Consider the following 22648-nt stretch of genomic DNA (forward strand, 5'->3'; position numbering starts at 1 on the left):
CGTCAGGGGGAGGCACCGCGTGGAGCCGTGACGTCACGAAGCTTGTTTAAACACTTTGAAGTGATGAAGGTCAGACAGTGGGCTGGTGTACGGAGGCTCATTCATGCCAACAACAAAAAAACAAGGACGCTGAAGTTTATGATTTTTATTTTATTTAGAAATTTTAGTTTCCAGTTTTATTGTTTTTGTTTTGAAAAGGTTTTGTTCTTTTTAGTTTCAGTTATTGTTTGAGTGCGGTGGGTGATATTAGTGAGTGATGTGTGGCGGCGATATTAAGTTTACAGTTACCCAAAATATGTTTCAGCCCAGTTTCAGGTTTATAATAAAGCCATAAATCCAGACAGCACGCTCCGTCCCTCGACTTCAGAGGAATGTCAGTAAATTGTGCTTCATCCAGCACGGTGCAGCGACGTATCACTGAAATATATGTGCTGTGTGGCTGAAGGTAGCGCCAACGTAGTGGAACCCTGTTTGCTCATCGGTAAGAAGTCGTTTTTACGCAGCGTATCTTTGACTTTCCAACTCTGCGCGACCTGCTCAGAGAGGGATTTGCTGGCGTTAATGTAGTTTGCTCACTCTGCAAGATGTTGGGACAACGTCGCCAACCTCTGCTTCACAGAAGCTTTCTCTCTTTGTGCGACTCTACCTGGATAGCATAAACGCAGCGACTATGAGGAAGGTTACAGGTAGTCAGAACTGCGACAGCGAAACGACATCTTATTGATGAGTAACCACACGTCTCTGCTACATAGTAGTGATGTGCGATACCACTGATTTCCTTTCCGATCTGATACCAAGTAATATCCAGGGTGGTATCGACGATAATGATCCGATACCGATACTTACTGTACTTACTGTACAAAAACTTATTTTATTTGTTGTATCTCAAATTATAGCGTCATAATGATTACAGGACATCAGATTACTTGTTCTTATCACTTAATAATGCAGAGTTCATCATACAGAAATAAAAAATCTGAAGTTGCGCTATTTGAACACGTTGCCTGCCTGCAGCACTAAAGGACTCCGTGAGAGACGTCTGTCTCGCCCTAGCAGCACCTGTCCCTGTCCTCCTCTTTAGTTCGCCTCAACATACCCTCGTCATATTCTGTGATATGATTTACTGTCAATATAAAATTGTACTTAGTAGTCAGTATAATCTTTTAGTGATATAAATTTGCATATTATAGAATACTGCATGATGACCCTTTTATTACTGTTGTTGGAATCAAGACGTGCTTTATAAATTCTTTCTCACAGTGATAATAGCTGAGCAAGCTGTTATCATTTCACTCCTGCCAGGAAGAGGAGAGCTGGAAGCTCTTATCTTCAAGAAGAGGGGCCACGTCCTTCAGAATAACACACACACACACACATACACCTGAACCACTTTTATCTTCACTCCCTACATACTAACATTCCTCTGTTAATGAATAGACGTATTCACTGTTGTATTACTTTTGTATATAAATAAAGGCAGGTGCAGGAGACAGAGCGCACATCACAGGGCCCCCACTCTGGTGTGAGCGTTCTGTGATCGCCCTTGCAAGTAAAAACTGCAGCGTCTGTGTGTTTCTACCTTTAGATTCTTAGCTGAAGATGTGTCTTTAGAATAAATCTCTTGACATTTATTTTGAGGTGTTTGACAAGGTCAGTGATGTTGCAGCAACACCTCACTTTTTTGCCACATGTATCGCAAACCACGTCTCAGGTGTTTGTGGAGGTAAAATACGTCCGCACAATCACGCTCAGCCATTGTGAGTGCGCACGCCAAGGGGCTGCGAGACATTTATACAGCCGTATTTCGCACATGACTATGAAAGGCGGAAGAGGAAGTAGTTCCTTCGAATGTAGACAATCCGAATGTTATAGTTTCTTTCCACTGTGTTCCTGTCAGGGTTCCTGGGTCGGTGACCCAGTGTTTTCAGTTTTGCCACATCAATGTTTTCACTTCCTTTTTTTTCCCCATGTCAGCTTGTCTCTCGTGTCATTAGTCAGATTATGCTCAGCTCTGTACTCACCTGTTTCCAATCATTGTCGTCATTCAACCTGTGTATTTAAGTTCCTCGGTTTCACCAGTTCTTGGTCGTGTCATTGATGTTCGTGTGATGTTGTCCTTCCCGTGTGTTCTCTTAGTTCAGTCAGCCATTCAGTGATCCAGCCAGTCAGTGTCCGTTCACCCTCTGTTCATCCACTCCTTATAATAAACCTTCACCAGTCTTCACCTACCTGTGAGTCCTGCGTTTGGGTTCCTTCTTCCTCGCCTCCACACAACGCCTGACAGTTCCTGTTAATGATAAACTACAAATGTACCCTAAATTACTAAAATATCGATATTTTAATGTGAGAATCGATTCTAGAACATAAATGATTGGTATCGGAGGAATCGATATATCAGTATCGATCCGCACATCACTACTACATAGTGCCTCGCACTACAGCAGATACACATCAGCAATATCAGTGAGCTGTATGGGTCACAATGCCAATCTAATCAGTGGTAATAAGTTTAAAACAGGCACTTACATGAAATTTAGTGTTTGTGTCAACTAGAATATTTGTTCAGCTCACTTTCAGTTCAGTTAACTACAATAACGCTCTGTAATACCCAGAAAGTATTAAAGATGTACAAATCCTTCAGTGGTTGGTTTTAATGTTAGCATATCCACTCAGTGTTACATTAGCAAACTTGCTAGTTAGCTAACTTACAGCTAGCTGGCTATGATGGTTAATTCATAGCTGTACTTTCCTGTGGCCTCACAAAGAGAAAGCTCACAGCTCATTCTGCAGATCCTTGTTACCAATCTAACATGAATGATGGAGTTTATCTGAAAATCTGTCCCAAACTGAGTAAAACACTTAAACGAGTCAGTGAAAGTGACGACTGATTGTGGATTGACTGATTAGGATTCAAAAATAATTTTTAAAATTATGATTTAAAAATTCAGTTTTCAGATGCAGTCAGAAGCTAAATGACATTTGAAGGGTCATACAGACGTTTCCAGCACGCCAACCATCTGTAAACACGAGGGCTCAGCGCTGGATGCAGGTGAACTCACCTGAAAACACACTGTGTTTTGAAGAAATGCAAACAGTGTCTTTGTTTTCTAAGAACTTAACGTCGTTGGTGTGAGTCAGGATTCTCCGAAGTACAAAACTATTTCCGGCACTCGTCCTACATCTGCAGTTCCAGGAAGAAACTTTGTAGAACTGCGTTAACGGCAGATGTTAAAGTCTCAACCACACCGCGCTGTTATACGTGTGTTTTCTTTTACCATCTGGTTATCTGTTATTCTAGCACCTTCAGAATTCACCTAAAGGTGCTTTTTACTGTAAGATAAACAGTGTTGGGGAGGAATACATGTACCGCCGTTACGTATTTAAAATACAAAATATGAGTAACTGTATTCCGTTACAGTTACCGTTTAAAAAGGTGGTATTTAGAATACAGTTACTTTGTTGAAATAAATGGATTACACGGCGGTACTTCCCTGTTTCATATTGTGGCGGGTCAGGACTGTTTGGGTTTTGTTTGACAGCTACGTTCTGTTGTTCCAGGCGGCAGCGTTACGGTTGCCATGGTTACAGGGTGACCTCTCTCTCTGTGTTTCCTGGGTGAGAGAGGCCTTTTTGTTGTTGTTGTGCTAAGCTAACAGGCAGAATGCTACAAGTATAGCTCTAAAGAATGTAGCATCATGGGCAGTGTAGTCCGTGCTGCAGGGAGAATGGACTGCCATACACGTTATGTGTCTGTGAGCGAGGGAGGGAGAAAAAGGAAAAGTACGAGCTGTCATCGAGCAGAAACGGGAGCTGGAAGCATGTAAATATAATAATAACCACTGCAGCCAAGAAGAGAGCCTGACGAGCCCAGCTGTAAGTAAGCTATTAAGACTCGACTGTACACCGTGTTCGTGTTTTCCTCTGAAACAATAAGTTCTGTTGGAGCAGCCTTTCAACGCCTCTCTCTGTCTCTGCTAGCAAAGTTGACCCAGACAACAAAGTAAAGCTAGTTTTCGGCTACGAGCCGACACAGAACCCACCGTATTAGCCAGAGGTCCCTTTACTACGGTTCGGAGCCGCGGACCTTCAGTAACAGTAATAAATCACAGCAATAGTACATTCATGTAGTTGTAAACAGCATGATAATATATTAAGTAATCCAAAGTATTCAGAATACGTTACTCTCATTGAGTAACGTAACGGAATACGTTACAGAATACATTTTGGGGCATGTAATCTGTAATCTGTAATGGAATACATTTTAAAAGTAACCTTCCCAACACTGAAGATAAAGACAGCTAATAATACAGCGAAAACCTCAACGGTCAGACGACCCCTGTGAGCAAACACTGGGTGACAGTGGGAAGGACAAAGTCCCTTTGAACAGGAAGAAACCTCCAGTAGAAGCAGGGAGGGGAGGGGCGTGCATCACAGCTGGGTTTTAATTAAAAATGAAAAATTACAATTCCACTGTTCATTCACTCTCACATTCACACACTGGTGGGGGCAGCTGCAGTTGTAGCCACAGCTGCCCTGGGGCAGACTGACAGAGGCGAGGCGCCATCGGCCCCTCTGGCCATCACCAGTAGGCAGTAGGTGAAGTGTCTTGCCCAAGGACACAACGACCGAGACTGTCCGAGCCGGGGCTCGAAGCAGCAACCTTCCGGTTACAAGACGAGCTGCTAACTCTTGAGCCACGATCGCCACGATCCATTTGACCCTTTCACCATAGCGGTCCCTACAGTTACAGCTGCTGTTTGCATTTGTGTCGGTGTTGATGGTTTACCTGCACATAAACCACTACATTGGACACTGATGGGTCACTCCATACTCTGCCACCCACTGGACGTTTATTGTTACTACAGATGATGTGTTTCACTGTAATTACTGTTATTTAACTCTTAAGTATTTTTATTCATCTTTTCCTGCCTGAAGATGAATAGAAACACTTAAGAATCCTGATTGAGTTTGTCACAGTTCATGCATGACAGGGTTAAATGGTGGGACTGTCAGAGAGCCACAGCGTTCACAGGAAAACTCTTCCTTCCAGTGCGGTCTCCCCAAAACCAGCAGATCCAACCTTTATGATCCAGAATCCTCTGAGTGAGACGAGCGTCCTCGAGCCGGCCTTTAAACTTGACCCAGGAGTTTGAGCAGAAACTCTGCGTTTCTTTTTACCACGCGTCACCGACACATCTGTAACACCTGGAAACCACAGAGCTGTGGACGAACATCTGGGACACTCGTGATTTTTAAAGCAGGTGGACACCTGTTGAAACATCATCACCATGGTAACCTTAAAGTGGTGATACTGATGACGGCTGTCAGCTGTTTCATTCAGTTGGCATCAGCAGGCTTCTTAGCTGCCGCTGCCCAGCAGGATCAGTGTCTGACTCATGTCACCTTCTTCAAACAGGTTCAGAGTAAATGAAAAGCAGATTTGACACAAATGTTTATTTCTTACATCAAAAACATCAGAATATTTATGTTTCTGCTGAAGCTTCACACCAGCGTGTGTGTTAGAAGTAGCTCTGCAGCGGCTCTCCCAGGATGTTCTCCATCTCCTGGATCACCTTCTGGACCTGCAGCTCCACCTCTTCACACTCGTCTGCAAAACAAACAGCAGGTTTGAGCCTACGCCGTTACCTGGCCTCACAGGTGGAGCAAAGCTCCACCGAAACACGAATGTGATATTTTACTGCCTTCTGTTTGCATCTTATCGTCCCCGATGTCGTATTTGATCTGAACCTTTACTGATGTTTTTCCATGATGGTGAAAATGTGTTTCATCTGTCGTGCTTTTATTCTGAAACATCTGGATCTAGATGTTTTCTCTTGTCAGAGATGTGCTGCCCTCTTGTGGCCGACAGCTACATTACATCTTAGAGCCAACAGTTAATATGAGTGTGTGTGTGCGCCTCACCCTCCATGAGCTCAGCCAGGAAGGGGATGGTCTCCGGCAGCAGCACCATGTAGTTCTCCTTCAGTTTGGACGCCACCTCCATGAGCATCAGCAGAGAGGAGAAACGCACCTGTGGAGGAGGAGGAGGAGGAGGAAGCTGCTGAGTCAATAACACCAACACACAGTCTAATTTAAAACTCTTTGTATTACCATCGAGGATCAATTAACTCTGCCTGGCTGAGACGGCGTCAGAGTGAAGCTTGACCGACTTCTCTGCGCCTTCAAGGCGTCGCTCGGGGCTCAGGGAGCCCGTCAGGTGTGCAGGTGACTTACCTTGGTGTCAGAGTGCCTGGTCTTCAGGAGGATCTGATAGTTGAGGGTCTTCCACTGCGAGTCGTCGGCCATCGCCACAGCAAACTGCCCGACGCAGGGCACCAGGTGCTGGGTGACGCGCTGCTGGTATCGCTGCTCGCCACCGACTCGATTCTCCAGCTGGACACAAACAGAAACCATTCAAGTTCAATGTCACCAATGAAACCACGCCCAGCGGGTGGAGACAAATATTACACCCTCTGAAGTGTCTGCACCTCACCTGGTCTACGAGCGGGCTCAGCAGGGCGTCGCCTCGCTCGCGGCTCAGGAAACGCTGCGAGTCGTACAGGAAGGTCTTGTGGAGGCAGTCGAGGACGTACTGCAGCAGCAGGCAGCTCTTCTCCTCGCCATCGTCCTCGGAGTCGAAGAGCAGCGACTCTGCAAGAAGCAAAACCGCCGTCAAGCTTGGACAGCTGGGAAACAGCTGCTTTACCAGCAAACAGCTGTTTAAACATTAACATTTACACAAATGTAACAATTTACAGTTAAAATCAATAAAAGAGAAGCAGCTGTGGACGAGGTCAGACCTGAGCTGTTGGTTTGTCTCAGCACGTCTGCGAACGGTTTCACCAGGTTTCCTGCGAACAGCACGAAGAGTCCTTTGAGGCGGTCGGCGATGTGGTCGGACAGCCGGTAGAAAGTCAGCAGACGATCTTTACGCTGCGATTTGCTCCAGTCGAAGAGCTGCGGGACACACGCACAGACGCACAGTTATCGGCGGGAAACTGGGGCGGCGGCTGAATCCCAGGCACGGCGGAGTTACCTTGAAGAAGAGCGGCCTGAACGTGACCTCTGACAGCTTCATCACCATGGCGATCAGGCAGTCGATCACGCAGCCCTCGACCTGCGCCGTCTTCTCCAGATCGCCCTGAAGACAAAAGAGACGCGTGAGAAAGGTAAAGTAATCTGAGTACATTTACTCAATCACCAGCTGAGCCGACCTGGCAATGCTCGGAGCGGAAGTCGAGTGCGGTGAGGAAGAAGCTGGTGAGCTCTGATTGGTGGAAGCTGAGCTGGTCTTTCTCCATGTGAGCGATGTGCTCCTTCAGGATGCTCAGCAGCGCCCCCAGCTGACTCTGCGGGGAAATGACAACGAGGCGTTAACAGCTGAAAACCATCGGAGCGGGATTCGACGCCGATGACGCCGTTTAGCGCCGATTTCTGCTTGTAACGTTTTTTCTGGCTTGAAGCATGAAAACATTAAATTACAGGATATTACTGCTGCGGTTTGAGTTTAGACGTTTAACAACGTTCAGCGTGAGGATTTTAAGTCCCTGATTCCACTTTGCGGTGGACGTTTGATTTGTTCTCGTCCATTTTAAACGACCGACTCCGATAATGACAGTAAGTGTCTTTGGATCATTCTGGAAAACTTTAAGCCAAACAGTAAACACACCTGAAGCTCGACTCTCACCTTCTTATCGACCACCATAGTGTTGTAGCACCTGCTGATGGTGGGCAGTAGGACCCTGGAGGGCAGTTTGGTGGCAAGGGTGCTCCTCAGGGAGGCGAGACGGACGGAGAGCTGGGCGGAGGAGGAGGAGGAGGAGGAAGTCTCCATCAGCCGGGTCAGCCGACACACCTGCAAGAACGAAGAGGAATAACGAATAATAGAGTCGCCCAGGTGACCTGGGACCAATCAGCACGTCTCCTCAAAGCAGCAGCGACATCGAGCCGAAAAAAAGGAGGCGCTAGGAAGAGCGCACAGCACGATCCAATCAAAGCACAGCTCCACCGCAATCCTTTATAACCTTTTTGTTTTTCTGATGCACCGCAGTGCTCACGGGGCGGCGTTACCTGTAAGGTGGCGTCGTGCAGGTATGGGCTGATGAAGTGTGGCAGCGTCTCTGCGACCCGCTGCAGGGCAGTGACGGCGCTCAGCAGGTAGATCTCGTTGGTCAGAAGCTCCTTCCTGTTTTGGAGCGCGTGCAGTATGGCTGGCATCAACCTGCGGAAACAAACACGCGTCAGCTGACCGGCGGCTTCCCCACCTTGGCGTGTGAGGGTGAAGGACGGGCACGACAGACCTGGGTAGCTGCGGGATGGCGAGGGCCTTCAGTGTGCTGACCACCTCGGCGATGCAGAGCAGAGCGCTGCCCGTCACGTTCTTCTCCTCCTCTGCCGCCGCGACGAGCTCCACGGTTCGCAACAGCACGGGCACGAACGCCTCCTGGTGGTCGGACCCGAAACTGCGACAGAGCAGCTTGAGGCTGAAGAGCGCCGTCTGGCGGTTGATGGCCTGCTCCGCTCCGTCCACGACCTTCCTGTGATCTTTGCCCACGATGTTCAGCAGGTCGCCGATCAGCTGGAGGAGTACGGTAACCTGAGGGCAGACAGGAAGTTGATGTCATCGTTTCGTACCCAAAACACGCTCTGCGGAGAACTCTGACATCACTTCCTGTCACCTGCTGTGCATCCCACTGTGTTCTGTGCTGCAGTTTGTTGTTGAGCAGGTCCATGGCCTTCCTCCGGACCGACGCCAGCTCGTTTCCCATCAGGCCCCTCATCACCGCGATGAAGGCGTCCGTGGGCAGCAGCGCGTTCACCTGGACAAAAGGTGAGCAGGTTAGAGCGCCTCTGCAGGGCGGCTTTCACTCCAGCAGCAGAAGAAGAAGAAACGGAGGTTAACGGTGGAGGACCTGCTGTTAATGTTAACGAGTTTCAATAAAGCTGGATTCAAACCTTGTCCAGGACGTCGTAGGCTTTATTCAGCAGAACTCGCCAGAACTTGGCGGTGGGTTTGTCGGCGTTCTCCTCCACACAGCGAGCGATGCTGTGGATGTAGCGCAGGATGTCCTCCAACAGCCTGAAACACGAACATGACATCACCTTCAACGCCACCAAACGCTCACATGACAACGTGACATCACAGCATCACTCACCTCTGCTGCAGCGGCTGTAGAGATGCGTCTACGTCATCGTCGTTGTCCGCGACCTGAAACAAAATCAAACGTTTATCGTCGTCGCACTCTGAGCGCGCTCCTTACCGCCTGACCTTCAGTCGCCCACCTTCCCGATGAAGCTCGCCGAGCCGAGCAGCTGAGCCGCGAATGACACGGAGAGGAACTTGAAGTGTCGCAGCTCTTTGCCGCCGTGAGCGTCCACGTTGAAGATCAGCTCCTCCACCTTTTCCTCCTCCTTCTTCGCTCCTCGCCGGGCGGCGGGCCGTTTCACTGGAGCTACACAAGACACACCCAGAATTCCATCAGGCTACGGAGGGCCAAACATGCCAAAACTCTATATATAGAATTAATGACTATATAGAGTCATTAATTCTAAATATCAAATATTTATTCAATTTGGATTAACTCATGTACTTTCTACAAATTAGTTTATTTATGTTTCAATTTAAATTCAATTTCCTAAATTTTAAATGAAAGAAATTCAAATTGTTATTTTTTTTACCATATTTACTTTTATATACATGTTTTGGTAAATGGTAAATGGACTGGTTCTTATGTAGCGCTTTTCTACTCTGTCCGAGCACTCAAAGCGCTTTATACAGCTAATTCATTCACCCAATCACACCCATTCACACAAGCACTTCTAAGCTTAAGTGCTAAGTATCTAACATTCATACACATTCACACTCCGATGGACGCATCGGAGAGCAACATGGGGTTAGTATCTTGCCCAAGGATATTTGGCATGCAGACTGGAGCAGCCTGGGATTGAACTACCGACCTTCCGGTTAGTGGCTGATCCGCTCTGCCACCTGAGCTACAGCCACCCCTGTATAGCCATAGCCATTGTTCTTTGTGGTAACATTTCTGTTTCCTTTCTTAATAATTTACCTGTTTCTTCAAGTATTTTACTTTATTTATAGTTATTTATTTATATCGTCCTCTCTTCTTAAATTTAAAATAAATGTCTAAAATTTGAGTCAGATATAAAAGCAGCAAATATTTTAATTTACCTTCATGTTCATTATTTTAAACACTGAATTTTTAATCTATTACTTTAATGAAAGAGATGATTGGCTCCTGGGTGTTTCATCTGTAACAGTAAAAATCTGCCAAATGAAACACTCAGAGCGTATTGTGATAATAAGGGATTCTCATTAATATTAATTTATTAAAATGTAAAAGTAAACTGATAAAAGAATCATAACAAAGGAAATAATTCTGAAATGAGTCCGTTTCACATTTTAAAAATATGATTGTTATCACTTTTTTCTTTAGATTTGGCACTTACAGTCCTCCATACAAAAATGTGATTATGTTATTGATGATGTAAAACTTTTGTTTTACCGTCCTCTTTGTCGTCGGGCAGCTGCAGCAGGAAGTTCAGGATGTTGATGAGCGAGGTCAGCTGATCGCTGACGTCAAACTGACAGCACAGAGAAATCCAGAAGTCCACGTCTCGCTCCAGCGCCGCATCCTGCTCACGAGAACACAAAATAAACTACGTTAAACACGCAGAGACACGAAACGACGCGCTAAGCTCCGCAGAAACAGAAGCAGGCGATTGTTACCTTCTCGCTGGTGGAGCCGGCGCTCTGTGTGGCGTGCAGCTTGAACAGGAGGAGCATTAGGACCCAGAGGAAACGGGCGGGACCCAGCGTGGTCACCAGCTGACACAGGATTGGCAGCCGCCGGTGCTCGGGCACGTGGGGGAGCGCGTCGGCAAACACGTGCATGATCTTCGTCACCACGGTCATCACGCGAGAGGCGGAGCTTCCATCAGAAAGCTGCTGGGCCTGTTGGAGGAGGAGGAGCGACGAAGAGTTATCGCCACGCCACTCGTGTAAAACGGGCACGTTTGTCCGCCGCTGCCTCACCTGGATCAGAGCAGGTATGACCATCTGCACCGTCTTGTCGATGACTCTGAAGCTGTAGGCGTCGTCCAGCCGCATGACGCTGGCGCCCATGAAGGTGAAGATGGGCATGATGTTGTGGAGGACCTTCTCCTGCAGGAGGAACACGAATGTTGTTCATTTTAACTCCCATATTTATTTATTATTGATTAATTTCTTTCCTTTAATTCTTCTAAAACAAATCTGATACCAAACGTACCAAATATCAAAATTACTACTTTATTTGTATCAGCTGCTCGACCGGCATCACTGACTGCTTCTCGTGTTTCCTTCTTTGGGTTCATTAAATTATAATTAAAAGTAAAAATAAAAATCAAAACAATCGTCTAATATTTGTTTAAAATGTTGGCTACATTGATCCTCCATATCCATCAGGACATCAATATTTTTCCGTTTGTTTAAACCAGCGGTCGCCAACCCGGCACGCGAAGGGTTAACTGATGACCATAGCGGGACTGGCCATGGTTTTTCGTTTTTATGGGCCGATGATTTTTTTTTGCAACAGTATCAAAGGTGGAGGATTGGCCAGATGCTGCCAGATGTGTAAAAATCTGCAAACAAATATAATCCTATAAAGTTGTTTTATATAGTGAGTAACTGTTCATATAGAGCGTTATTACATTAAATGCTAATGCATCATACGGCACGCTGACGTCTGAGGACATTTTAGATGCACTCATCATCATCATCATCATCATCAGACAGGTTGCCGACCGCTGGTTTAAACAAACACTTCTGCCGCCATGATGTCATCACAGACGTGCAGAGGAGCTTCAGTCTCAGGAGGCGGGACTTAGACCGCTCTTTGTATCAGTGACATAAAACTCTCTCAGCTGCAAACAGAGACGAGGAGGAAGAGCGAAGGTGGTGGAGGACAGACAGAAGAGGAGGTGGAGCTCTCACGGGGAAGATGGCGGCGGCGGTGCCCAGCAGCAGCAGGGCGTGGTGGTGAGTCTGCGGCATGTCGGACGTTCGGATGCACTGAACCACGAGCTCCACGCTGAACTTGTCTTCATCCAGGACGTCTGCACAGAGCGAGGAGAGAGTGAGGCAACAAACACACACACACACCTTCATCATCCTCCTCTGACACCCACCTGCAGCCACGGCTCCTCCGCCTGCAGCCACGGCTCCTCCGCCTGCAGCCACGGCTCCTCCGCCTGCAGCCACGGCTCCTCCGCCTGCAGCCACGGCTCCTCCGCCTGCAGCCAGTTTGTGGCAGATGTTGAGCAGACAGCTGAGCAGCAGCTGCTTGGTGTACTCCGCGTTGGCGTTATCGGAGCACGGCTCCATACTCCTGACGACAGACGGAGTTATTATCACTCAAATGTTTGTTTTGTTATTTCAGTCACGTTTCCATGTTTGAAATAAAATTCTTTTGTCTTAAATAAACAAACAGAAGAAGAAAGAACTCCAGAAGCTCCACTCTGCACCTCTCTGCAGCCCGGAGCTTCCACTTCCACAGGAAGTCTTAATGAGGACTTTAACTACAGCCTTCATTCTTCTTTCAGTTTAGATGAAAAACATGAGAAACTGTAGGACGTGGCGTTCGCTGTCATGTTACCTGGCGAGCAGCGAGAACAGAACCGGCACCAGCAGCTGGGCTCTCTTCACCTTCTTCTTGTGCTGCAGCAGCTCCAGGATCAGAGTGACTCTCTGCCACGGCACAGCGCCCCCCTCTGGAGCCGCGTCGCTGCTCTCCTGAGGTTTCCTGGACACACGGCAGCGGTTCACACCGATCACTCATCGTGGACGCGCCACACTTTCAGACTCTGCTTCTGGAAAACTGTGGCTCAACTAAAAGCTGAAATGTTGGAGATCGTCGGGATTCGTCCTGAAACTATCAGAAGGAACTCCGACCTGTTCAGGGTGGACGTGCTGATCAGGGCCTGCAGCTGCACCGACGTCGAACAGCTGACCGTTTAACTCATTTCTATCAACTTCAGTTCAATAATCATTAAAATGGACGGACGAGAAACAAGACAACAGCGCCACCATCAGAGGGAACCCTGAACTACAACATTGTTTTCAAGCAGCTCGTCATGAAAGTCTGTAAATGAACAGGAGCAAACATGCTGCACAGAACAATCAGCTACGATGATTCATTTGATTCAAGCTGCAGATCAGCTGGTCCGATCACGTGACCTCAGGAACGTTTCAGGGCGCAAATACCTCTGCGACAGTCGGCTCCGCCGGGTCTGCTGCACCGTCACGCTGACTTTGGGTTTTTCTGGAGGAGCGAGCTCATTGGCCAGCAGCTGACAGTCAACGACGACCTGAGGCAAACGCAAAGGTCAAAGGTTCAGCGATTCACTCATTTTTCTTCTTTCACGAGAAAGAAAACCCCGTTTAGACGTTGAGACGATCTCGGCTCACCGCTTTGAAGACGCTGCTGATGGTGTTGGCCACCGCCGGACTCCTGCTCTCCACCAGCAGGTCAAACATGGCCGACAGCAGCTTCTGCTGCACCGCCTCGTCTGCGAGGGCGGAGAAGAAGGGCTTTGTGACCTGCAGGGACACGTTAAATCATCACCACTCAGACTTTAATCTGGGTTTGAAGTGAAGACTGTGAATAAAGGATGGACAGCATCACTGTGACTCGGGTGAGTCCCCGCCCCCCGATTGGTGGATTTGTCCTCCTGACCTGCTCCAGAGCGATGATCTGGCAGCTCGGGACGCCAGCGTGCTGCTGCGTGGAGCTCTTCAGAGCTCTGAGGAACAGGTCCAGGCAGTTCTGGTCTTTGGCCAGCAGGGGCGCCGACGCCTCGTTGTACTTCCCCAGGACGAGCTGCAGGAGCTGCGCCTCGGCCTGCAGCAGGGCGGGCGTGTCGGGGCCGGTCTCCAGGAGGCGGTCGAGGACAGGAAGCAGGCTGGAGAGCTCCGACTGAGAGGAGGAAGAGGAGGAGACACAGCATGGATCTTCAGACGACCTTTGACCCGATCAGACTGTGAGGTCAAAGATCAGCGCAGGAATCAGTGATGTGATCGCTGCGTGAACACCTGCACCAACAACGCTTTTCTCTGGCGTCACGGCGCTCACGATAACGCCGCCATCAAACACGACACACCAGGTCGCTAATCTGTGAACAAACAGGTGAATCCTCCGTTTCAGACGCGGCCCCGCCCACTCACCTGTCCGTTGACCTCGCTCAGCGCTCTCAGCAGGGCGGCGGCGACGTACGACGGGCAGCTCGGAGTCTGAATGCTCCTCACCAGCAGCTGCATCGCCGCCGCCAGCTTCTTCTGCTGCGGCTTCGCTTTACTGGATGACGACTCATCGTGCAGCACGCCGAGAACCTGCGGGCAAAACAGGAAGTCAGAACAAATACAGGAAGTCCAGATTTAAACCAATCAGCTGTTTCAGAGTCCTCACCGTGCTGAGGTAGGACGGGTCGGCGACGATCTCCTCTGATGTCGACAGGAGCTTCTCTGTGATTGGCTGGAAGGGGGACGTGTTGGCTGCCGATAGGCTCTGCAGGACGCTGAGCGCCGCCCTCCGGACGTCCCGGACAGGAGACGTGAGACAGCAGAGCAGAGACGGGACGACTGAGACACACACACAGACACACACACAGACACAGACACACAGACACACACGCACACACAGACACACACACACACACACAGACACACACGCACACACAGACACACGCACACACACAGACACACGCACACACACAGACACACGCACACACACAGACACACGCACACACACAGACACACACACACACACACAGACACACACACACAGACACGCGCACACAGACACACACAGACACACGCACACAGACACACACAGACACACACACACACACAGACACACACACACACGCAGGTGTTTTAATAACCTCGTGTGTCATCAGCTCGTCTTTCAAACTTTCATGAATTTAAACGATTATTCTAACGTTAGTTTGAGGTTTGTTTACCTGAATCGTCCTTTTTAATCCTTAGAAAACAACACGGTTTGTTTTTCTTCAAAATCTTTAAAATGCAAAGTTGTAATTTATTCATATTCCTCATAGAATATGTTTGTAACATGAGGCCATTTGCATTTTTATTTATTTTTTCATTAATTTATAAAAAATGCAGTTTTTGTGTCACTACTCTTCCACAAGTGGGTCAAAAATGACTCCAAGCAGTTCCTGTGGAAGCTTCTATGAAACAGCTCTGACTGTCCCACTTACACTTCTGATGGATCAAGAATTCATTTTTACACAGTAACATGCATGAGTTATAGTCAGAGCTGCACATAAGTGGTCTGCAGGTGCGCATTCGCTGTCAAAATAAAAGTATTCCCGGAAATTCAGAGAATATGCGCTTCTTTTGTGGTGGAGGAACACCAAAGTAATTACGGAGCTTCTTCAACATCTTTAGAGTCCTGAACAAATGTCTGTCCTCCTCCAGAACATCTAATGTACACAAACGAGCGTCCCAACTTATTCTTATCTGGTGCGCGTCTTTTATTTTGACAGCGAATGTGCACCTGAGGACCATTTATGAGCAGCCCTGTTTATAGTTTCCTGTGCATTTCAAACATTGTATTTTCTGATGTTTTTTAAATATCTAAAGTAACATGGCTGATATGAGGCCAGCAAGGATCCCTGTGGCCCTACAAATGATCCAGGACGGATGGGATGAAGAGCCCATCGGAGGCATTGACTCGGACATCTCAGATATAGAGGACCCTGACTACTGTCCCCCCCACTGAACAAGGCCAGTCAGACACAGAGGAGTCCTCTGATGAGGAAATAAATATTGAGTCCAACAGAATGAGCCCCTCTTACTGCTCGAGCCACAATATTCTGAATTAGTCAACCAGGGCTTGCACCTGGGTTTAGTACTGTCTCCCCAACAGATGCATGGAAGATGTTCATGTCTGATAATATAATAGAAGAGGTGCTGCACAAACATGGAGGCACGAAGAGTCGCCACAGACAGGGGAAAGAGCGGAAAAATGTAATCAAACATCAGCTCCTGGCCTTCATTTGATTGACCATTCTTGCAGGAAGTGAGAAGAACTGGGATGAACCAGTCGCTGTGTTTTTTGGGAGTCCTCTGCATAACCCATTGTTCAAGGCCTCTATGTCAATTCAAAGATTTAAAGATATTCACAGTTTCTTGCACTTTGATGACAAGAGGACCAGAGCCTACCGACTGAAAACAAACCACGTGGCAGCTTTCTGCTACATGTGGGCTGTTCCTGGTCAACTGCAGAGATTCATGCTCAGTGATTGTGTTACAGTGGATGAACTTTCAGAGGGAAGGCCAGCTGCTGCAGTATATGCAGAGCAAGCATGCAAAAGTGATACAAGTGATACAAAAACTGCAATTTCTTAAAATTAATAAAAAAATAACTAAAAATGCATCGTGTCACAAACATGTTTAATGAGGAAAACCTCAAATATTAAAATATTACAACTCTTCGTTTTAAAGATTTTGAAGAATAAAAACAGAGTTTAAAGCAAAATGTTTCTATTTGGGGTCATTTCTGACGCCACTCGTGGAAGAGTGCAGGTGCTGGTCGTTTGTGCATCCAAAGGTTAAAACATTTGTTACATTTTTGTGATTTTGTTTGTTTTTATTTTTGTGAATATTTGTAATAATCTCACCTGGTGAGTTGGCGGCTGCCAGCTCCTTCAGCCTGGAGGCGGGTTGGGTGCTCAGCAGAGCTCCGCCCATGTACAGCGCCCGTGTCTGCAGGACGGCGCCCACCTTCACATCCAGCTGGTCTCCATGGTTACAGGTGTATCCCCACAGCATGCACAGGAACCTGAAGAGCATGCTCGGTTCGCGCAGGTGGACCTGAGGTGACGGTTTCTCAGGTTAGCGGCTCGTTCCGTCACGCTGAAACATCGCGTCTGCTCACAGGAAATGATGTCATACCTGGACGAGCAGCTTCATCAGCTCTCTGAAGCTGTCGGCCGGCGCTCCCTCGGCGGCGCCGCTCATGATTATGCTGAACAGGCGGCAGATCAGACCCAGGTAACAGCAGGTGTTTGTGTCGAGCTTCTCCGGGTTCCACCACGCCGCCCCTGGAAGACAATCATGTGACCAGTCAGCTGACCGGTTCGCTCTTCTACCTCAGCGCTCGCCTGCTCCGGGAGATTTTACCTTTGAAGGAGGCGTCGTGACACTTGAGGCAGGAGATGAAGTCTCGGAGCAGAGCGACGAGGACGAAGCCGTACTCCGCGTCCGGCTGCTGTCCCTGAGCACACCTGCTTAGGTAGAGCGCCGCCGCCTCAGAGAAGGAGGTGGGCACGGAGACGGGACGCTCAGCTTCCTGTTCAGAACCAACACAATCCATCAAAACGTGTCGCCGACGATACTCAACGCACGCTGGCGATGTTAAAGGCCGCCCGACCTGTGACGCGTCGCTCCTCACGACCTCCAGCAAGGGGCGCTCCAGGAGCGCGTAGACCCTCTGAGCGGTGAGCAGGTGCTGCGTCTCGCTCAGCTCGCCCAGACCAAGCAGCAGCGTCCGGGTCAGGACCAGGAACGCCGCGCGCTCCCTGAGGCTGGAGCGTCGCTGCTGCTCCACCAGCACGGCGAGCTTCTCCAGCTGAGCGCGACACACACGGAAACATCAGCTGACAGACTCAAAACAGATCAATCCGCTGCTGAAAGTAGTCCCAACAGTACGGCTGCCCCGTGACACGTTCATGCTCGAAAACGTTCACGTGAGCGACACGAGGAACGCCGTCTGAACTCACCGCGTCGCGCCTGGAGAAGTGCTCCATGTTCGCCAGGTTCTGTGTCAGCGTGGAGACCAGCCGCTCATTGGCCACACCCACAAAGTCGGGCTCAACGCTTCTCTTCATCACGTCATCGAGCTCTGTGTGACGCAAAAAGTTTCAGACACTGACAGCACTGCTTTTATTGTGAAAGCGCCACAGGAAATGGGTCTGTTACCTCGGGCCCAATTCAGGGCGAGCGGGTGTTTGGCGAGGAGGGGGGAGCGGGAGATGCAGCGGGCGAGGTCGGGCCGGGGCGAGGTGACGACCAGGAATGGCAGCAGCCTCCAGCCCGTCCTCGTCACCAGCTCGCCGTCCCCCTTTCCCATCCGCGGGTCGGACAGTAAACGCACCGCCTCTGTCAGCACGGGAACCCTGGAGGAAGGAGTCTCAGATTTACAGGAGGTTCATGAAGGCATCGTTAACAGCAGGGAAATCAGCTCACTGACCATCGCTCAGAGTCCGGCCGATCGGCTCTGTGCAGCAGAGCCAGCAGACACGAGACGGCGTCCTCGTGGTCCACAACGTCCAACACCACCTGAAACACAACGAAAACCGCCATTAACCACAACGCCATCAAGCAGAACGCCATCAGACCCGTTAACCATCGTCTCACTGACCTCCAGGACTTGGAGAGCGGCGGCTACGACCTCCGGCGATTCGTCCTTCAAACGCTCCGTGACGGCGTCTTTCAGGAAGTCGTCATCCAGACTCTGCTGCTCAGAGGAAACATGTGGTTAAAAATGTCGGCCGCTCGTGGTTTCAGGCGTCTGAGGACCCGGAGCAGAGCCCTGAGGCGCCCCAACGCTACACAATTACCTGCCTCAGAGGTCAAAGTTCACCTGAATGAAACAGACAGAGGATTAAACAGGAAGTCTACCTGTCCAGCGGCGATGACGTCCTTCAGGCGCTCGACGGCCGAGACTCTGACGGACGGCTGAGGGTGTTTCAGGCTGAGCAGCAGCGACGAGTCCGAGTCGCCTAAAATCTGCCGACACAGAACGACGACCGTGAGCTCAGCGAGACGAAGACGCCACGGCTCACCTGAGCGACGCCGTTTTGTAGCTCACCTGATGTTTCCCGCTGCTCAGCGACAGAGACAGAAACTGGTGGAAGAGCCGTTTCTGCTCCGGGCTGCCGATGTCGGTCACGTGACCTGCGAGGACGCCGTCCAGAGCTGCGCAGTACCTGATGGAGGAGAAAACTTAAACGCGGCTCCACCCTCTGCATCCCAGAACAGGCCGGCGGCCATGTTTGCGTGCAGACTCGTGTACCTGAACACGTTTCTGTGACACCTGAACTATAAATATTTACGTACTTGGACTCGAACAGGCGCACCAGAGGCCGCAGGCGCCGGTCGAGGGCCGACAGCTCTACAGGCGAGCGCTCGCCCTGACTCAGGTACTCGTCCAGCAGCAACCTACGGGACAAACAACAGTGAGACGACGTGTCGCGTGATTGGCTGCGTGATCGGCTGAGAGGAGGTTTACCGGGCCGCGGTGTGGTCCAGGTCTTTGGTCAGCAGGACGGATTCCAGGATGGACGCCAGCACGGCGAGCGTGTCCGTCTCACCTGTGACACAGAAACTCAGGTAAACTCTGCGACGCTGTGAAGCGTTAGACGCACCTGCAGCGGGCCTCACCTGAGCTGCTGACGAACACGCTTTGGACCAGGTGAGGCAGCAGGTAGCGGAGCAGAGGGCTGACATCGTGAACCGCCGCCATGACCTGCAGCGTCGGCACCAGCGCCGCCATCGAGCAGAGACGGCCGGCGGCTCTGAGCACACGAGAAGGAACAGACAGGTGAGAGGACGCCTGGACAGAGCGTGTCCGAAACATCACGACGAGGCGGCGTCCGTCCTACCTGGGCCCCACGGCGCCCTCCTTCTGGTTCTGCAGCAGCACGATGAGGCAGCCCACGCCCTCCTTGGCGAGGACGGGCTCTTTGATCAGAGACTTGCTGATGTGCACGGCGAGGCTGTCCACCAGACTCGCCTCCATCGCCACCTTCACCGCCAGCTGGCACACGATCATGTAGGTGGCGGCTTTATAGTCCGCAAGCGCCGACTTCAGACCCTGAGGAGGCAACGAAGCGTGCGAGGTTAAATCTCACATCACCCGTCGGGTCGGGGTCACGTGAACAATGGCGCACGTTACCGTCTGCACGTATGGCAGCAGCTTGGAGATGATGGTGTTGGACACTCTGTCCACGGCGTCCAGGGCGGGGACGATGGTGGAGGCGTAAAAAGAGAAGATGACTCTGAGCTGGGAGCAACTTCCCGAATGTCCGGAATACGCCTGCAGAGGAGAAGGAGAGCAGTGAATGCAGGTAACCGTGCAGGTGTGCCGAGAGCCTCGCCAACAGGTAACAGGAGGGTCGGGGGGTCACCTCGATGGACCGGGTCACCAGGCTGCAGATGAAGTCCATGAAGCTCAGCTCCGTGTAGCAGTGAGCGATGAGAGCGCCTCTGGATAACGGCACGCCGGGTTTCTGAACAACGACAAACAAAAAGATTTCCCGTCACTCCGATCAGCAGACGCACCTCACAGGCGCTCCGGCGAGTCACCGACCTGCAGGCCGTGCAGCCAGTTCCAGCGACTCGTGGCGTCGCTGATCTTCAGGAGCTGCAGGACTCTGACGAACACGTTGGTGTCGTGATACGGCAGCGCACAGGCGAGCAGGCTGTCGGCGTTGTACAGCTGGATGTGGAAGCTGCACACGGGAAAACACGGGAATCATCACGGGAGTATAAAACAGGAAATACAGAGAGTGAAGGAAGCTTCTAGTTAAACATCTGTTTAACTAAATACGAAAAATAATCGTCAGCTTTGCTATAAATGTGTTAATGAAGCGTCAGCGCCTTGAAGTTTCCTGAAGGACTGTTTGCTCCAGTGAAAGCTTAAATCAGACGTTTTCTGAATGGAGTTTGGTTGGTTTTCATTTATCTAATGATTCACTGTTCAAACTCGAGAGAATAACTGAGCTGCGACGCCTCAGCGGCTCACCGGTGAACGAGCCACTCGATGCACTTGTGAGCCGGTTTGAGAAGGAAGTACGGGCAGAGGCGGGTGAGGAAGAGCGCGATGCTGGCGTCCAGCTTCTTGTTGACCTCCTTGGATTGGATGCTGCGCTCCAGGGTCATCGAGGCGGGACTGAACAGGGTGCTCTGAAACTCCAGGAATGCCGGCTCGATTCCCAGTAGCTCCTCCAGCCCGGTGCATCCTGCACGAGGAAGAGGACAGACAGGATGAAGGTCAGGGAGGAAACGGGCTGGAACAGGAGAAGAGGAAGAGGAGGGCGGGACTCACCGAGGGCGTAGAAGGTGCTCCTGTCCATGGACGCTGCCTCTTTGGGGTCAAAGAGGAGCGAGGCGACCTCCCTGCGGGTCAGCAGGTTGGCATCGCTCTGAGGCAGCGCGAGCCTCTTCAGCTGGTGAGCTAACGATGTCATGATGAATCTGACAGACACAAAAACAGCCAAATTCTGATGTCAGTCCGAGGCCTCTGCACAAAACTTTATTTAAACAGCAGGAAAACAGACAGTTAGATGAATCTTTAATAAAAAAATAATCAACATCACCTCCTTTTTCTCCGTGTTTGTCTTAAAGGGGGAAACCTTAAATCTGCAGGTTTTTAAAGGGAGTTTGGAATGTAAGTTACACAGAAGATGAAAAAGGTTTACACAGAAGATGAAAAAGGTTCACACACAAACACACAAACTCAGAAACAGCAGGTTTGAAATGTACACGTTGGATCAATATTACGGTACACGTGATTAGCAAAAACAGCATATTGAACAGCAGCTGTGTAAAAACAACTATTAAAACCAAACAATTGAATAATAACTTTTTTCCTCACGAATTTCAGAGTGACTGAAGAAGTGAAAGTTAAGCTCACTGTTACACAGGGCTACATCGTCTTTTAAACAAAAAATGTTAAATCTAAAGTATTTTTAAGGGACTTTTGAACGCAGAGGAGCCCGTTAATAATCAGGGAAACGTGGTTCCTCCGCAGCTGCGCGTTAATAACAACGTTTCTAAACCAGTTAACTCTTCAACATCAAAGCCACAAAAACTCCGGAATTATTTATTTAAAAGTCAGAAAATCATATTTAAGTTGTTGACTGACAAACTCGATCACAGCCGACTTTACAGCCAGATTGCCTTCTGTTAAAATACAGATTTTAATTAAACGTTTACACGGGTGGGCACGTCCTGACATGAGCGGAAACGTTAAATCTGCCGTTTTCTGAATGAAATTCTGCATGTACAATAACTCGAGACCTAAACGTTATCTCGCTTTCTGAGCACTCTTTTCGGACTACGATCCAGATTACATGAAGCTCAGAGAGTTTAGACTCATTCCGCCCGCACGAACACGCGGCGCTTTTATCGGGTCACAGATTAACTCGCTGTGACCGGAAATACGCGTCACTTCCAAAAAGTCTCAAAGGCTCTCCAACACTTTCAAACGTTTCAACATTTCACCGAAAAAACACAAAACTCAAACCTGAGTCCTCAAACAGCACCGACACACGTGCGTACGGTGCTCGACGTGACCGGGATCCTTCTACATCCGGTTCACTCCGGATGTTTTCCTTTTTTTTTACCCCCCAATCTTTGATGACGACGCGAGATGATTCACCCCATCTACTTCCGTAAACTTTTTTTTAAAAATCCAAAGAAAAACGCTTTAAAATCAAATTAAAATATATTAAATTAAAATAAATAAAACTGAATCAATTTCCATGTAAATTAATAAAAAGTAAAAAAAAAAAACTTGAACGAAAATCAGAGAAAAATAAAATGATTCTATGATCATAATATAAT

The 22648-nt window shown here is 49.2% G+C and overlaps 1 protein-coding gene across 1 annotated transcript; it reads right to left on the bottom strand.

Moving 5' to 3' along the window:
* Window positions 1-3366: 3366 nt before the first annotated feature.
* heatr1 (HEAT repeat containing 1) lies at window positions 3367-22444 on the bottom strand. The gene is made up of 46 exons (XM_085171107.1): window positions 22329-22444; window positions 21400-21442; window positions 21129-21277; window positions 20826-21042; window positions 20391-20532; window positions 20209-20310; window positions 19977-20117; window positions 19684-19895; window positions 19463-19596; window positions 19311-19392; window positions 19139-19240; window positions 18891-19008; window positions 18701-18808; window positions 18441-18536; window positions 18270-18358; window positions 17999-18195; window positions 17800-17921; window positions 17451-17648; window positions 17201-17369; window positions 16973-17121; window positions 16699-16891; window positions 14463-14635; window positions 14222-14386; window positions 13734-13973; window positions 13466-13597; window positions 13262-13365; window positions 12654-12800; window positions 12187-12386; window positions 11993-12114; window positions 11054-11182; window positions 10748-10972; window positions 10524-10653; window positions 9283-9452; window positions 9156-9208; window positions 8956-9079; window positions 8679-8819; window positions 8301-8596; window positions 8071-8221; window positions 7688-7855; window positions 7215-7349; window positions 7037-7141; window positions 6801-6957; window positions 6494-6651; window positions 6235-6393; window positions 5923-6031; window positions 3367-5608 (listed from the first exon to the last, which is right to left on the bottom strand). Exons 3-46 carry the CDS (start codon window positions 21268-21270, stop codon window positions 5520-5522), a joined length of 6495 nt encoding a protein of 2164 aa, XP_085027233.1. The 5' UTR covers window positions 21271-21277; window positions 21400-21442; window positions 22329-22444; the 3' UTR covers window positions 3367-5519.
* Between the last annotated feature and the right edge of the window lie 204 nt (window positions 22445-22648).

The sequence above is a fragment of the Neolamprologus multifasciatus genome, chromosome 8 (assembly GCF_963576455.1).
Source record: "Neolamprologus multifasciatus chromosome 8, fNeoMul1.2, whole genome shotgun sequence".
NCBI lineage: Eukaryota > Metazoa > Chordata > Actinopteri > Cichliformes > Cichlidae > Neolamprologus > Neolamprologus multifasciatus.

Excerpts from the sequence above, each read along its gene's own strand:
- heatr1 (XM_085171107.1), bottom strand. The coding sequence starts at position 21,270 with ATGACATCGTTAGCTCACCAGCTGAAGAGGCTCGCGCTGCCTCAGAGC. Across the intron at positions 9,453-10,523 it reads GCCCGACGACAAAGAGGACG|CTCCAGTGAAACGGCCCGCC; the intron begins GTAAAACAAAAG and ends TGTCTTGTGTAG. Across the intron at positions 8,222-8,300 it reads GCCATCCCGCAGCTACCCAG|GTTGATGCCAGCCATACTGC; the intron begins GTCTGTCGTGCC and ends TTGTTTCCGCAG.